The sequence below is a fragment of the Lycorma delicatula genome, chromosome 5 (assembly GCF_047948215.1).
Source record: "Lycorma delicatula isolate Av1 chromosome 5, ASM4794821v1, whole genome shotgun sequence".
Classification (NCBI taxonomy): domain Eukaryota; kingdom Metazoa; phylum Arthropoda; class Insecta; order Hemiptera; family Fulgoridae; genus Lycorma; species Lycorma delicatula.
The window spans coordinates 61,328,137-61,347,054 of NC_134459.1; the positions used below are offsets into that span (position 1 = coordinate 61,328,137).

The following is an 18,918-nucleotide window of genomic DNA, read 5'->3' on the forward strand; positions in this document are numbered from 1 at the left end:
CCTTTAAAATATTTATCTATTATTATTATTTTTATTTTATTATTATAACACTTAAATAATTAAAGCAATTAATTATATTCACCTTTGATGAATAAAATTAAGTTTTTAAGTTTACGGAATAATCCTATAAAGACTATACATTTAAAAAACAGTTTTATCACGTCCGTTTGAATAACAGAAAATAAAGCCTCAAGCTTATTTTATAACGAAGGCTCCTGTAAGTATACTAGTGATTAATAAATAGAAAAATAAAGTTAATGAAATTTTAAAATTATTTTTAAAGTTTATATTTTTCTTTCTAATTAAAAAATAAAAAGAAGTTATCAATAAATGATATTTCACTTGGAATACAAGTAGTAGATAGGGACTAATCTCTTTTAATGATGAGGAAAAGGGAGGTGAATTCTCTTGGAAAGTTTTACCAGAATTGGCACGCTAAAATCCACGGTTACTAATCCAATTTTAACTGAGCTGAGAGTTCAATTAAGAGAACAGAATAAAACAAAAAAGTGTGTGTGCCAGTCTATGAGCCTGTTTTTTTGGTTAAGGAGAAGAAGGGGAGAAGGAGCAAGAGAAAGGTAGTAAACCTTTATACTATTAACCCTTTCACAATCGCTCTCTTTCTCTCTCATATTTCCTCCTCACTCGATCTTTTTGTTTCTGTATCTCTGGAGCTCTATTAAACAATTATAACTTGTCTTAAAGCTTAAATCTAATGGAGTTAAATGGTATATTATTATTATACTTATAAATACGTAATTTGTAGAAAAAGTTAGTTATGTTAAAATTTATACTAGTTACGTAACTTAATTTAATTTTATTTCCTTTACTATTAAATAGAAAATAATTTTTCAAAATTTAATTATAATTGATTCTAAAATTAAAGTCGTAAAATTGTAACAATTATTTTTCTTTGCTTACTATTTAAATATCTTCTTAAATAATAAGGAAAACATAATGTAAGGAGAAGGAGTAAGTAACTACATGCGCAAGCGTTTTACCGAATATCTTTCAGTTACTTGTATCTGATTTGATACTTTTTCGACATAAACTTTTCCATTTGATTGCGCAGTAATGAGAAAAAAGAAGTAAATTTAGTATCCGGATAAAAATAATCTCACTATATTATTTAATTTCATTAACAAAAAAAGAAACCGTTTCATACTGTCATTTAATAGTAGCTTTAGAATTAATAATTAATCAACTACCAATTACCGAACTCGGTCTTCGAAAATTTATATGAAATTTCTCAGTCGTTTATTATCGAAATCTAATTATTTTTAAATATTTTATATTAGATTTAATTTCTCTCATTTTATATCAATGATTGTATAAAATATAGTTGTTCTTCAATATATTTCAGCAATTTAAATCGATATTACTCACGCAGAAAATCTTTTAAATTTTCAAAGATTGTTTCTTATGAAATTGATAATAAAATTTTAGGGAATATATATTATAGAAATAAATATATTTTGGTTAATAAGAAGTTTCCTATCTAAATTTTAAATACCTGTTTTAAATTTTATGAGATTTAATTTTATTATATGAATTTTTATTGGTATAATATATCAGAGTAAAATTCCAATTTTTGTCATGGAGAAACGAATCGGGGTTATTTATGTTTATACTGGGCCATACTGCCTAATGTAAATCTATTTTGCATTTTTAAGATTTTCATTTTCCATTAGTATTTGTATGTTACGCAAACAAATGGACTAATTATCTACATTTATGCATGAAATAAAAAGATAAAGTAATTAAAGTAGATTACTCAGAATGTTAAGAAAATAAAATGTAGATATACGATCTACAGATAAATCAAAAATGCTATGAAATATATATTTTTTTTTTAAAGAAATAAAAAATATATTAGAAAAATTGTTTGAAGGTTGGCGTGGAGTATATTTTGTTATAAAATAATTTAAATATTTTATTTTTATAAATTTTGTTTTTTTATATTATTTTTACCTCATATTTGTTACTTTAAAAAGAAACTACATATTTCTTTTTTTTTTTACATTTGTCATAATGGATGTATATTAAATGTTTTTTGTTTTTGTTTTATAAAATTTTCCATGTAAAAAAAACAACATGTGTAACTGAATAATAATTTTTTTTAATGTTTCACTCGTAAATAAAATGTGTTAAATGGTAACATAATATTTTGCAAGTAGTTATAACAAGATCTCATGTTTTATTGCACGTTTTATAAAACTGCATATTTATATTGTATACAGTAATTTATAACACTTATTTTTCTTAATTACCACAGTTTACAGTATTACCGAATAATTATAAAACGTTCTCATTTGTTATGATAAGCACAATGTAATTCTGAATTTAATTTTTTTTTGTCACTAGGACACAAAATTACAACAATAAAATGTAAATTATAAAGAAGCTATATAAAAAAATTATATACTACAGAAAGCTCGGAATCGCAAATGAATTGTATTATGTTAGAATATTACAAGACTAAAATCATTTAAGATGTGGCTCATTAAAATATATATAGTTTAAATAGTTTAGCATAGCATAGTTTAAACCGACTATTTTTTTGTATATTTATTTTGTAATATCAAAATCAATAATACCCAAATAAAATTTTATTTTTTCTGTAATATAATTTCATTTTATTAACTATGAAAATATTACAAGCCTATGTTTTAAAGCTACATAAAAAACGAAGGTTTTCTGTAGGACGTACACGGGAATCTTAAAAGTAGAAATAAAATTATTTACTATCCAGAAGCAACCCATTGTAAAAAATATACTATAGTCATTATTAAGGCATTTAAAATTTTCCAACAAATTTAAAAGAACAATTATAAAATTTAGAGTTAAAGAAAAAACTATATATACTATTTTATTTTTTATATATTATATTTTTTATATATTATTATTTTTTATATATTTTATTTATTATATTTTTTATATACTGTTTTATTTTTCAAACTCATAATGATGAAAAGAGAAACAAAAGTCGAAATTTGTGAATTGGTCATTAGATCAGTATCGTTATTATTATAACAGATAAGTAATGCAAAACAGGTTTGAAATTCAATAAAATGTTTATTTTACTTTTAACCAATTTTATATCTTAATAACCGGTGTAATAATGATTTGGTAGTTGGTCGTATTAACAGCACTCTTTCAGAAGTATCAAGACAATGAAAAAAAAAAAAATCAACTGGGGAATTTTATTTTAAAGATAAATGTTATTTATTACATAAATGTTACATGTTGGATTTTAGACAAAAAAATGTTAAAACGTTTTAAAAAAATAAACAAAATGTACGTTTTAAACATATTTTTTAAATGCTGTTAGGCTTAATTTTGAATGAAAATCAAAAGTAAATTATTCCACAAGTTTTATTCAAAAACCGATAAAGCTTTCATGAATATTTAGATTTAAATTCCCATTACTGTTTAGCATTCTAAATCTTTAACGAAATACTTCTTTTTATTTCTTTTGTTCTTTTGCTTTGTAATCTTAATTCTATATGTTTTTCTTTTTTTAAAGTTTTTACCTTCTTTTGTTTAAAGTCAAGTCGCTTTCGGGTATCATGAAACTATAATGAGCGTGGACCGGTTAGTTTTGTTATAAAGTCAAGCAGGCAGTCGAGCGGGCGTGCTATGTTAAGTGTTTATGTTGTTTTGCTACGGAGTGCCAAGCCAAGGTATGCCTTGTTCGTGTCAGACCCGGTAGGTGTTGGATATACGTTTTAGAATATAAAGATAATGTTATGTCTATCTACACAACGGGTACACGGGGCAGAGAATATAATGGGTAGCCGAGTAATATTATGTAGTGTTGTTGTTACCGAACCGTACTGGTAGCGTTCGTTGTCAGGGTCTGACTCATGCTATTCGGACTTTGAAGTTAATGGCCCGTTAGGGATAGTGTGATACAAATAGGATATTGTTATAAGCGTTTGCGCGATATGGGTGCCCATTACTCGGTATATAATGTGCCCGCTTTATACCCACTCCCTCCTATCAACCCCTCTACTCGTTTTATAATATAGTTTTGTATGTGTGGATAGGGGCCAAATGATCCCCCCCTCTCTTGCTCATCTATAATGTTTTCTCCTCCCTTTTACACCCCTTCCGCTCTTTTCCTGTCTCATCAATTCGTTCGTTCGAGCCTTACAATGACATGTGTATATATATATATATATATATATATATATATACAATACTATTTCCTCATCGCCTATCACAGTACTTTATTGTATGCAAGAGATACAATCGCTGCCAGGTGTGTTAATTCACCTGCTTCATACATACTAGCTCAAAAATAAATATTCTTTTGCTTGTTTTTTTTTTTAACTCGATTCAAAGCAAGGTTAAACGATGAAAAAAATGTTGTAATATTGTAAGAGTACAATATTACATATGTTTCTTTTTTTAAGACTTAAATCGTACACTTCAATCACAAAAAATAAAGCTTTCAAATATTTCTTATATTTAAAAAAAATACAATCTATTTTTAAAAAACCTATACTTTTTTTACGGATGGGTAACTGTTTTATACGATAGATTATTGTTATATCTCGAACAGAAAACAAAGAATGCAAGATTTACGAGATTAGAAAAGGATTTTCTAATAAAAATATTATTTTTATAGTACCAAAGAAAGAATGAACAGAAAAACGTAATTGTTAACGCATTATAAATTTAACACTGTGTTTCAAAATTATTAACACGAATGTAAAAATAAAACGAAAGGTGATAAAGACCGATTGGTTTTTAAGAAAAATTATGAGAATACGAGAAGGAATATTAGCATTAAATCTATTTTAGAAAGTCGGTTGAAGAAAACATCTAAAAATTATGATGCATAACACTAATAAATTTTTAAATAAACAAAAGAAAAGTAGAATTTTTATGATTTTTTTGGAAATATAAGATTGAAATATAAAGAAAAAGCTACTTAGAAGTTTTATTTCAATCAGATAGGGATGATAAATTGTAGAAGATGAAGAAAGGACAATGACATAATCTATATACTTTACTTTTCAATATTTATATAGAAGATGACATACAAAATTTTAAATAAATTTTGGTAAGGAGTAACGGGAAAAGGGCATAAAATAAATAACTTAAAATTCGTTAATGAGAATGGTATTTTGTTGAAAGTAATGATGAATTAGAAGTAGTCAATGTACAGATTTATTGTTAGAAAAAACTCAATTTTAAAATAAAAAGGGTGAAACAGAGGTAAAGAAATACCATAAAAAGTATAATATTAATACATTTATTTAAAGAAGTAAGACTTTTTGTTAATTATTCCAGAAGTAAAAAGTTAGGTTATTTACACAGTAAAATAACAAAGGATGGATTTGTAAAAAAGTTACGAAAAGACAAAAAAAATTCGAAAAGATTTTATGGAAAAAATAAATTTAATTAATCAAATATAAACTTAACACGAAGAAAGAATTTCTTTAAAATATTTTCATGCAGCATTGCTTCATGATAGCGAAACAGACAATTAAAAAATGAGAAAAACATAGAATAGACAAGTTAAAAACGTATTGTTAGAAAAAGATCTTGAAAATAAAGAGTGTTAATAAAACAGAAAGAGAACAGGGTTTTAAGATCTGGGGAAAAACGTTTGTGCCAGAAAAAAGGAAAAACAAAGCTGTAGGTCCAGACATTAAAGTTAATGGATTTGATTCTACAAGAAAGTGTAGACGGTAAATCTAGCAAAGTAAGACGAAGGTTAAATATTTGAAATAAATAATTGAGAATGTGGATTTTAAAAGGTATAATGAGGTTAATAATAGTTTTGTATAGAGAATAAAAAGGAATGGAGAAATGCAAGTAGTAAAACGATTGACGACAAAAAACAAATACAAACTTTCACAATTAATAAAGAAAACTTATACAAGGGATTGACTTTATTGTAAAATACCAAATTATTAATATTTTTAAAGTTTAAATCGTCTAAGATATAAAACTAAAGTATTTATTTGAATTTTTTATTAATATTAACACATTCCTAAGATATAAGAAGCTAGTTTCAGTGTTATCCACACAGAAAAGGCTAGTAAAAAAATGAAAAAAAATTGATATTTTATGTAATTTTGAATTCCAACGCCCCTCATGATAAAACACCACCCAAATATTCTCCTTCCCTAGAGTCTACCTTTTTTAATGAATTAAAAGGATTAATCTTCTTAATACATAAGTTACCACATCAAATTTCACAATTTTAGATTATAATGTTTTTTGAAATATAAAACTAAACAAGGTACAACAGTTATATAGCCTTGAAAAGACAGTATTTTAATATTATTTTAAATAAAGCAGCCTTAAACATCGATAAAACTGAAGGAGGAAATTTTTTAATAGATAGCAATACTTTTGTTATAAAATATAAAAATAAATTTGTGATAAATGAAATGTAAAAATTACCGTAAAAAAATTCAAAATTCAGGGATTTGAAAAAAAATATATATTTTTTTCCCCTTTTTTTTATAAAATGACTTATGACTTAAAATGGCTTTCAATAGTTCTTTAATTATTTTTTTTTCTGACAACTTCTCGTGGTTATACCTAATACATAACCTTTTATGGTAAGATATGCATAAAAAGGAAAATATAACAAATACATTAGTGTATAATTTACAAGTAATTGTATACAAACAAATAAATATTCAATTACTTTTGGTGTGATGTGACAAAGGTTATCATGCAAATACAACGTATAGCCCAACTTCCAAGGACTAAAGAATGTAGACGTAGTACCTCATGAATGTTTAACTCATTCCATTACCGCGTATCTACAAAACGTCAGTTACAATAAATATATTGTAAACGTGTTAAGCACATTAGTGTCAGTTATAATATAAATGTGACAAAAAATATACATAAATATTTATTTGTATTTAAACTTACTAATCTCTCTCCCTCTCTTTTTCTCTCAATCTATCTCTCTCTTTCTGTGTATGTGTGTACAGAAACTTAATCCCCTCCATTTGCAAAGGTGATGGAATGTTTACGACTTGTATAAAATAAGGTTAAGTTGTTTAAACACAAACCAACAGTTTTAAAATACCAAACTAGAAAGTCAAAACGTAGAAACTTAAAACTAAGCATTTCAAAACTAAAATTTTGTTATTGATTCTTTCCATACCACAACCTACGCATTTTTTTGTACTGCTACTACTACTACTACTACTACTACTACTACTACTACTACTACTACTACTACTACAGCTAAAATTAAAAAGTGTGTTCGTGAATGTAAATATACATACACATATTTTAACGCGAATAAAATTATGTATTTAAAAAACGGTATATATAAAATTATTATTATATATTTTTTAAAAACAAAAAAAAAAAACAGATAAATTCGTAATTTTCTCATATTATGAATAAATAGAAAGTTTTTATTAACTTTGAACTTCCTCACTTTCTTGTTTAATAACTGAAGTTATAAATTAATTTATTAGATTCTCGGATATCCAAAAGACTTATTTTAACGAGAAATATGAGCTGCTTTAAAGTGAGGTAAAAAATTACCGACCCTTTCCATAAATATGATTTATAAACCAAATGCTTTAAAAGCTTCAAACATTATTACTATCAGAGAAAGCAACAGTGATTGAGCCACTTTCATCCCAAAAAGTAACAGTAAAATTTAAAATAAGACACATATAAATATTGTATAATTTTTAGTTTGAAGGATACAAGAGGAAAACAGGTTAAATTCAATTTTAAGGCTATTAGTTTTTGACATCAGTATGTGTTTCATGACAATCTATTTTGTCTGATGGGCAGTCCAAAATAAAAACAAGCTGTGTGCATAGTTATAGGTCTTTTTAATATTATATTATAAGGGAACAATAGAGCATGTCTATCTCTGATTGTGAAGAACAAGAATATCTTCTCATCAATGAATTTTCTGTCAGGTTAGCAATACTGTTATGGCTATAAACTTACCTTTACAAATTTCTATTAATTATTTTATATTTATTATGGCGGTTAGTCCAAATTTTTATAATGTTTTAGGTTTCTTTTTAATTAAAGTGTCATATTTTACAATTTTGTATAGTCAATGATAAATATTGTTTTATTATGATACGTATTTTTAGAATTTTAATTAACTATTTCACATTTTGTATGCCATTTTGCATCTTTATTTTTATTTGTTTTAATTAAACGCTTGTTTATTACGACTGTTTACAATTATTCTGCCTTCCAAGAAAACAGAACAAAAGCAGGCTACGTATGAACACATTCCTAATCCGATATATGCATATTCATACGCTATAATACACTCACATGCTATAAAATTTGCAAAGTAATTACGACTCAAAGAAAAAAATAATTAATGCCATAGCAATGAGTTCACTATTCAGATATTAGTTTTATATTGTAAATTTAAACTCTCTTTGTTGGAAAATTTGTAAAACGTGACACTTCAATTATAGAATTTGTTAATTCTAAAATTCTATTCTATGAATTAAATTAATATTAAAAAAAAATAAAATGAAAAAAGTGAACTCACTAGATCTTTTTAGAACAGTCGTGTGTCCAATACCTGTAACAGTATTACATTTTATTATAGTTTACACATAATTATCTGTAATAAATTATAAAAAAAAAATTCATTGGTGTATTTAATAAAAATATTACAATTATATAAAAATGTATTACTTTACTAAATAATTAATCACAAACATTTTTTAAAGATTTGTAATTTCACAATTGAGGAAATTATATTTTTTAAACTTATTTTGTTATAAAAAAAGGTAATTTTCATATGCAAAAATAAAAAATTAAATTCTATGAAAGAGTTACGTTTATTACAGTTAAGTAATAATAAAATAACTGGTAAAAATTGAAATTAAAAAGTTTAATTTAATGATGACATTTACCACCATAGAAAGTTTAGTTTATCCTACACATTACTGTAAGACAAACACTTGAATACGAGAACCGTTCGAAAACTTTCGGGATGACAAGGAAAACACAAAATTTTTCAGGAATTTTTATTTGTTATTCAAAATTACAACCTTCAACCTTACATTTCCATACATTTAGATCAACAACATTCTAGCATTATAATACCCTCAATATAATGTGATTTTTCCAACTCTGATCATAAGAGGTGGTCTCAGCTTTAACCACATAATTTGAAATAAATCTTTGTTCAACGAGCCATTTCTTTAGTATGGGAAGAGGAAGTAATCGGTGAGAGAAAAATCCGGTAATACGGAGAATTTGGAAGCTCTTTGAAGCATAATTCATGGAAAATAACTATATTTGTTTGTAAAAAAAACTTGAAATAATACTTTATAATAGCTGGAACTTCAACTTAATCCATTTTTCATATCTGTCAAAATTTTTCAGTTTTACTTGATCGCCACGGATAATCAATTAAAATCAGCCATTTGAAACATCAAGGATCATACTTGACAAATATCATAGTAATTTGATGATACTCAGTGCGTCATCTCTAAGCCAAATTGAGAACGACCCTGGTAAATAGAAATTAAAACTGCAGAAAAGGCTAAAGTTCAATGTTGGATGCATCACAAAATACTGGGGATATTATTACTCTCTCAAAACATAAAACGTTTACGATGATAATACAATTTTCAATGGAAAACTAAGGAACTTTAAATTTTCTAATAAATATATAAGCAACAGTACGGAAATTACAAATCTAGATTTCATTTTTTTTTGAAAACTTTAAAATTAAAAGATTAAATAAAAAATACACCTGCAGAAGCTCTCAAAAAAATTAATTTCTGTAGTTACTCTTGATCAAAGAGCGATTAAAAAAACAATTTCAGATGCTTATAGGTAAATTTCATAAAAAAGCTACCTATTGTAATGGGTCCATGATCCGACTTCCGCAAAATTTCGACATATCTTTGCGTTTCACATCCCTCAGACCCCAAAACCACTGTCGGCTCAAAAGTCTGTATATACAGTTTATATATATATATATATTTTTTTTTTTATTTTCACTTTCTTTTAGATACGAAAACTATCGTAATTTTGCGCCTGTCACTTTCAAATTGTTTCTTCAAAATAAATCGTTCCAAAATCTCGGTCAAGTTCCCTTAAGGGCCAAAATCGGACCATGTGAGGTGGAAATGGGGGTGACCTTTTCGAAAAAATAAAATATCGCTATAGCTTTCTTGTTAAGTAAAGTATCGAATTCGTTTAAAGTTTGTTCGTTTGTTTGTTAGTATTAGTCACTAAAATTAAGATGGTATAGTTTACTAATAATACTTTCTAACTTGTACAAATTAAAACAACTGTTACGAGACATTTTTTTTAAAAACTATAGTTTATCAACTCTTGAAACGTAATTGTTTTATCATCGATAAAGCCCAAATTTACGCTGAATTTCTTGAAAATAAACATTACAATCAGTTATTTATGACTTAATTTGACTTGACAAATAAAAATTTATTAAAAGAAGGCACGCAATAGTCCCAAACCGATAGAATTATAGGATAAGTTAAAGCAAAAAAAGCATTAAAATGAGAATGATAGCTTATGTCAACCGACCAGAATTTCAGTTGGCGACTATAATCGTATACCAACTAAGAATAAGAATGTTCAACGCGACTGAAAGATTAAATTCCCAGTTGCGTTAAAAGCCAATACTACTATTTAACATTGATCTAAGACCGTAAGTCTGTCTGACCGTTCTTCAAGATACCAAACTACACATCTGGACGTCTGCCAGATTAAAACCAACCCAGTCACTACGCTTAGTATACAAAGCAGTTACTAGTACTGCAGTTACACAAGACTGAAATTTCAGCCACGCTTGGCTAAACTGCAATGCGGCTCATATACAAAGCCTAGTAATTATTTTTTTATATTTTTTTGGACATGTCAGACGTATAAATTAACAATATAATTAAAAATTATTAAAAAGATATCTGCAAAGATATAGAACGGCTGGTTAATTTTTAAATAAAGAGAATAATGTATCTAGTAAATAATTTAATCATTTAACGAAACACAGAATGTTATTTTAATTTGAAATATTTTAAAGCGAATAAATAAGTATTTGAAAAATAAAAAAAATTGTTTCTAATATCTGGAAATTAGCTTAGAGATCAATTGCAAATGATTATATTGAAATAAAAAAACGTTTGGATTGTATTTCGTGAAAAAATAATAATTAATGGTGAAACGTCATACAAGAATTAAATTAAAATAAATGCGTATTTATCTAACAGAATATACTACTTAAAATAATTTACAAAAGTTTCTGAAAGAAAAAATGTAATTTCCGTCCAACAGTTCATCACATAACGTATAACTACTGTTAACTGAAATAAAATAAGCAATTAAGATAAACTTATATAAAAACAACTTCATCATATTTAGATTTAAAAATGCTTTTAAATATTTAAAAAATTTAGAACAATTTATATGTATTACGATAAATAACTTTTTGCATTTAATAATTAGCAAGAAATATAATTAAAAAGAAACGCATGAAGTAAGTTTTCATGCTCTTTCCTTCATCAGTAAAAATATAATAAACTACATTACAAAAAAAAAAAAAAAAATGCATAAATGAAAAACTAATGGAAAACTTTAGTGTACGTACATAAAAACAAACGATTGTTTAATTAAAAAAAAACAAAAAAAAAACAGTTTTTCATTAACTGTAAAAATGTAAAAAAAAAGAGAAATAATGATAAAAACTGAATAAATAAACTACAAAAAACATAAAATAAAACGAAAAAATATTTTATGTGCAGTCATTAATTTTCTTTCTAAAAAAATGATTTTTTTATTTTACAAAATTTCCGTTTTTAAAATAGTTACAAACATGGTGCTACTGTCTTAGTGACGTAAGAATTAATTTTATTCTTGAAAACCGACTATTATGAACATAACAGTTTAATTTAAAAACTATTATTGATTTGAATTTAAATTAACATCATTTAGAAAATCCCTGAAGATGGAATAACAGCTCCGAAAGTAGTAGGATTTACACTTTTTAAATTGTTGGTATGTGGAAATTTAATTTATACATATTTATGTGTCGAAAAAATTTCTTCATATAGCCGTGAAATCGGAAAGGGCCTTTTTCGTGCAAAAATAAAAATTATTCGTAATATAAGATCGAAGAGAAAAACTGTGTAAAAATATTTTTTTAAATTGAAAAATACTGTATATAACGATAACATAAATAATGTAAATAAACAGCTACCTGTAAAATAATTTTAAAATATTTCTAGTTAGGCATTACCAAGAAGAAATTCCCAAAGGGCGTTACTCTATTCGACATATACATACACACAAAGTGAATATTCTGCACCCCCGACTCACTCATCGGATCGCAACGCCCTTCCACAGTAATCTCATTCCATACAGCCCTCATTTCCGGAGAAGGGAAAAAGAAAGAATACAGTACAAAAAGTAGAGTAAGTGGGAAAGGAAGAGAGAAGTCCAATAACTCCAATATTGCTCTTGACTTGGAGTAAGCCCTAGATTGAAATACCTCTTCTAAAACTTCAATTCTATTAGATTTATTAAACCATTAAACGGGGAAAAAAATTATAAAACATTAATCAATATTTTACTAACACATAAGCGATTGGATATAGAATAAGTTAACCTATAAATCTAAATGCAAATCAATAATTTAAAAATAATTTCATTTTTACAAGAAATCATTTTGGTTAAAATCTAATTTATATCAAATTTAACAAGAATATCCCGCAACATGAAAAACACCATAATTTACACGACTAGGTAAAAAAATTATAACATTTTGAAACCAGTAAAAAATGAAACTGTACATAAGATTATCCATTAATTTCATTTTAAACATTCTGGATTACAAGTAGAAATATTTTCTTTTGAGAAGGAGGGATTTCCAAATAAACTTATTCACGGTATAAATACACAAATGTGCGCCCATTTTAAACAGGAATATCGTATTTTTATGATTAGGAAACCCCCATTTATCTGATAACTACTACATTTCCTGCTTTAGGTTTCTATATATAAAAGTAGATTCTCCGAATAAGTTTATAAAAGAAGTTATCTTCATCAAAGTACACAAAAAACGCAATAACTCAAATAGATCTCATCCATAACACAAGCATAGATAAGGAAAAGGAGCTGATAGTAAGCAAGGGACGATCTACCTACAGAGAAATCACAGAACGAGACTAATATCCCAATTAAAAAATACTTCCAGATAGGGGTATCCATCCATCAGCACAAATCCCACAAGAGATAGGGGTATTTCAACCCTGAACATAAATAGCATATCACTGATCAACAATTAGGTGTAAAAGAGCTTAAAAGTACCGCAGAAAATTGTTTTTCCTGCAGATAGTAAACATTCAACTGAAAAAAAAGCTCAAAATCTTTTTTTGAAATACCCTTATCCATTCCCAGAATTTTGTGACGTTTGTCGGATTAAAATATATAGACTGTACAGCCATAACACACACAGATGGACGCAGGTTTAATTACTAGCAAAAATTGCAAGTTTTTTTTTGTTTAGGTTACAAAGCACTCCAATTAGATTTTAAAATTAACAAGTCCTTGGATTTTACTCTTCCCAGTACTTCGATAATATTATTTTTTATGTCAATTTCTAATCTAATTTCGATAACAGATTAAAAAATTATTTCTTTTTAGTTTTTTCTATTAAACAGTAAAAAGGTTTTTATACAACCTGCACATTCTAAACACTTTCAGGCAATTAATTTTCTATATATAGGTTCCACTCTTAAAGTTAAAGAAAAAACACAAAAATATTAATATTTCTGTTTGATCCATTATCATTTTAACAATTTCATCTAGAAATCTAATTGCAATACATGCTAACTATTGAATAAGTAAAAAGAACTGCTCTAAAATTTTGGTTTTGATCATAAAACAATTGAAAATAACTGACTTTCAAAAAAAAAATACTTTCCGAAAAAATATATAATTCATAAAGAAATATAGAACATTAGAATTAAAAAGTTGAGTCCTCGGTAATTTCTATATGTTAAAATCTAAAATAAGATCATGCTGTTTTCTTTAGCATGTTTTAAATACAAAATAACAACCTCACAGTTCTGAATTTTCGAGAACATGCAATATTAACTCTTAGAGGGTTAAACTGATGGTAATTTTCTTTGAAACTGTAGACAGGCTTTATACATACATTTTACTGTACGAACTATTACGTGCTTTAATAGATAAACATAACATACCTCGCATTAACATATGTTAAACTTTGTAGGCTTCTCATTAAAACCTGTAAAGTGATTGCATAGGCAATTTATTAAAAAGTGATAAACTTCCAACTAGAAATCATTTAAAAGCTATATCTTTTTTGGAAATACTGGAAAAATTGCGTGACTGTCAAATTCATTAAGAAACGAATATTTCTCCGGTAAATGTGAAATTCCTTAAAAAAGAAATGAAATACTCTAAAAACCGAAATAAATATGTAATTAAATATCCATTCTTCCGTGTAAAGACTCTCATCTACTTCCTGTGATTCATCAACGTATTTTCTAAAGATGTAGAACTAGGATGGAATAATAATAGAATGTAAAACAAAAGTATGAGATTTTTAGGGATCTTTTCTTTACATCTATGATAAATAATAAAATAATAAATAAATAATGAAATCGTACAACAGGAATTTTTAATTAAAGTTAAAATATGAGTAATTTTTTTTTTACATAAAAACGATATTTTTTGATAATTACAGTTCATTTAGGCATGATTATTTTTAAAAGAAATTATAATAAACCGTTATTTATTCTCATGTGACTTTTATAGCATGAGTAATATACATTAGCAAATGTGTCACGAGTATAAAATAATAACACTAATGTTTTTCTACCATTTTACCAGTAATATGAAAGAGGTATAAAGCATCTAATGCATCAGTTAAATTATAATAACGCCTATTAAGTATTAGCTTAACAATACTTATTTTTAAAAATTATTTTCAGTTTTTAAAGTTGTTGATCGTTTGTATTAATAGACGTTAGTTTCTTTTTGTTGTTATTTTTTATTATGAACGAATTATTTCAGTTTAAAGGATTATTTAATTATAAAGTCTACTTTCCCCAACATTTCAAATATAATAATCTCGTTTATTCTTATATAACAACAGTTAAATTCTTTGACATACATTTAGAACAATTATTAAACATATTTATTATTTTTATAGGATTATGTTTATAATTTACAACAAATAAAAGATGTATTAATTAAAAGATTATTTTTTAAAAGTGTAAGTATTTATAATAATAAATATATCTGATTAAAAAAAAATGTGTAGGTTAGGGGTTACAAATGTACCGTTTAAAACTTATTTCTTAATTTAATTTATGTAGACATATATATATACATCGTAAAATTATTCTAGATTATCCTCTGTGATGAAAGATTTGTTATTTTCTTTCCCATAAAAAAATGTAGTGCTTGGGTTTGTTTTTTGTTACGCGTATGTGCTCAAATTTTTATTTAACTGTTATAGGCGCAGAGCGGACCAATGGTGGTGTGCCAGGCGGCTGTTCTCAGCGCACGAATGATTCGTTCGTTCGAACGATTTATACTTCCTGTTACAAACGATTTACCTAAAATTATATTTGTGTTTTGTGGATAAAAAATAAAAACATTGGAGCTGTGTTAAAAAATCATAGCTCAAGGAACAGCTAAAATGTTCAGGATTTTGAAGCTTTCTTTGTAAAAGTTTTTATTGTTCTCAGTACGCTAAATTTATGAAAGTTATTTAGTTGCAATTGGCAAAAATATTTAACAAAATCATGTGTAATGAAACATAAACCATGTAACATTCAATATGGCCGCGGCGGGCCATAGGCCTGCCTATTTTCTATAGTAAATTACTAAGGAAAGATAGGTTGGAAAATAGTTTAAAACATCAGAAACGTTTTGAAATCGAACTGAAGAGAATTTTTTTTATATAGAAAATTGTAATTAATTAAGATGTAAAAATTTAAAATAATGTGCTTACATTAATTTCAGGTCCACTGAATTTTAACCAAATATCTGTACTCTGTTATCATAAAAGGAGCTTTAAATAATGATTATTGAAATATTATTTTATAAAAAAAAAAAAATCAGAGTGAAATCTGTCGATTAATGTGTATATTTTTACATAATTTAACATGTAATTTTGTAATGAGTGGAAAATATAAAGCGTGTCTCAGATTAGAACCTAAAAACCTTCGAATTAAAGGCAAAGCCACTACTATTCCACCACGGCATGCTACGGAGTTATTTTACTGGAATTTATAATTAAGTCGTAATTTATTGATAAATAACTAGCCTTTAAAATATTTATTAGAAATAAGTTCTTAATGTACTCCATTTATCTGAATTATAGAATTGATACATTTATTTGCAGAAGGAAAAAACATATGAAAATATTTCTCAGGACCAATTATAATTAATTTCAACTATAACTTTCAAACAGCGTATTGCACATGAATAAATTCATTAAAAAATTAAAACCTTGCCTTAAATATTATATTTAAAACACGTTTCACTTTTTACAAAGTAGTATAATAACCAATGATAAAATAAAAAAATAAAAAAAATAAATAAATAAAAATATATTTAAATCATACTTAAGTTTGTAGTTCATGCTTAACACGGTTAACTTACTCTCCAGGGAATGAAAAACCACGCCCATTCGCGTGCAATAAAGTTATAACAATATCAACACCACCTATCTATAAAACTCATTACAAACATGTTTATATAATATAAATAGCCTGTACACGTCTGTGTGTGTGTGTATATATATATATATATATATATATATATATATATATATATGTATGTGTGTGTGTGTGTATCAACAAATACAGTAATAACATATTACAATTATTGTGGTACTAATATATTTATTACTTTAATATTACTATTTCATTATGTAATTTTCATGTATTTGTAATGGAGTATTGAAATTAAAATAAAAATAAGTAATGACATAATACATAATAATTTACTGCAAATTTAAATTTGCTTTTATATATATATACAGAGAGCGAGAGAGAGAGAGAGAGAGAGAGAGAGAGACACTGAGTGAGAGAGAAAGTGAGAGTAGTCCTCATTTTTCAGCTATCAGTCACTTGACTGGTTGAATGAAATTCTCCATTTCCTATCTTCTGTGTTAATCTTAAAATATTTATTAGTTACATCCTCAATTATTTGCTTCATATATTCTAATCATTGTTTTCCTTTACAACTTCCTTGTAATACAAGGTTAACCAAACCTAAACGCCTGAAGACATGACCCTACAACCTAGTTCTTGACTTCTCATTGATCTCTGATTCTATTTTCTAACGTTCTTCTTGTATCTTCTATAATTTATCTTAAAACATACTTCTAACAATACTTCATTTTTTCAACTGAATTTTATAATTTCCAAGATTTAAAAAAAAAAATTATATTAAAACTATCTTATTTTAATGCATTTTACGTGAGATTAGAGATGTTTAGTGAGATATTTTGCCCGATAGGCATATCTTGTTACACATCTAAGAAGAAAAATAATCCTATCTAACAGATTATACAGGCTTTGAAAGTCCCTAGGACTTAAATGAGCACTTATCGTGAGCCTGATCTACATATTTATAGAATCTAAAAAAAAAACTAATTAAGTACTGGAGAAAAGAAGAAAACACTTTTAAGAGGATTATGTATGTAATAAAAAACCTAGGATTTACCCAACTCTTATAGAAACCGGTTTATTCCCACAGATTTACCATATGTAAAATCATTTCCAACAAATTGCAGAAACATCAAAAGTAAGTCAAGTAGTAAGTCTAGAGATTCATAAATATATAGAACGGTTTCAATCAATGAAGAGCTGTCCAAATCTTCGCATCATTCTTTTGAAAATGGGAAAAAGGATAAAGAAAACGAGTAGATAGTAAGAAAGGAATGATCATCCACCGACGGAACGGAATGCAAGGGTAGAAGGAAATTTATCTACCCCCCTACTAATCGCAGAGCCTGAACAAAAGTCCCTTGCTGCTAGTAATTCTTCTTATCGAACGGGTATTTGTTTATTTGGCGGTTATATATTAGTTTGGTTAATTACGGACGGAATTGGAGATTGCGTTCCAAATCCTATCGAGGTATTGTTAACGAGACACAAAAATATCATACTTAAAATTAACGTATCATTCAACAAACCACCTCAAACAGCTTATACTTTTCAAAGAGTATCGCCAGAATTATATGGCGATGAGAAAATATAAAAAGATAGTCAATTTTATTAAATCGCTTTGATCGTAAACCAACAAAATAGTTATTAGGACTTATCCAAGCAACGAGTTTCAATCCCGGTAAAAAGATTTTTATCTGGGTTGGATGCACCTCATTAATAAAAAATTATATTGAGTTGACTGAAATAAATACACACTTCAATAAAAATGTTTTAAATATGAAAACTAAAGTTTACGCTTTCTAAAGAACACGATCCCTAATTCAGGGAATTCAAGGCATGTGGATCTACCTAATTGAATTGTAAGTCACAAATAATATCATATTTCAAAAACCTGTTTTTTTTCCTTTATAGCGTTCCTACGATTTACAGTCCACTATTATAAATTGCTTCGCAGTTTTAATATATAAATAAATAAATAGCTTTTAAAAATTATTTAATACATTCCTACAACATATTTGACGTAAAACAGATTTTTTATTGGATAAAAGTTATTCTGGGTTCTATTAATCTATTATTGTTATCTTCTTTACTTCATCATCATTTATAAATATTAAAACAAAAATTTATCAGCTATCTTAAAACTTATTTTCATTTTATTTTATTTGTAATCTGTTTTAGTTCTTTTTTATATTCTTAACCATTCAATTTAGTACCATAATAACACTAAGTAAATTAACATTAAATGTAATAT

The 18,918-nt window shown here is 26.3% G+C and overlaps 1 protein-coding gene across 2 annotated transcripts in view; it reads right to left on the minus strand.

Annotated features, from left to right (window-relative positions):
* Positions 1 to 18,918, minus strand: part of corto (centrosomal and chromosomal factor corto) — a 635,431-nt gene that overhangs the window by 162,619 nt on the left and 453,894 nt on the right. Inside the window, exon 2 of one of the 2 annotated variants that reach the window (XM_075365272.1) lies at positions 8,525 to 8,557. The exons of the other annotated variant lie outside the window; for it this stretch is intronic. Within the exon in view, the coding sequence (XP_075221387.1) occupies positions 8,525 to 8,557 (33 nt within the window). The remainder of the gene's footprint in view (positions 1 to 8,524; positions 8,558 to 18,918) is intronic. 2 annotated transcript variants of the gene reach the window in all.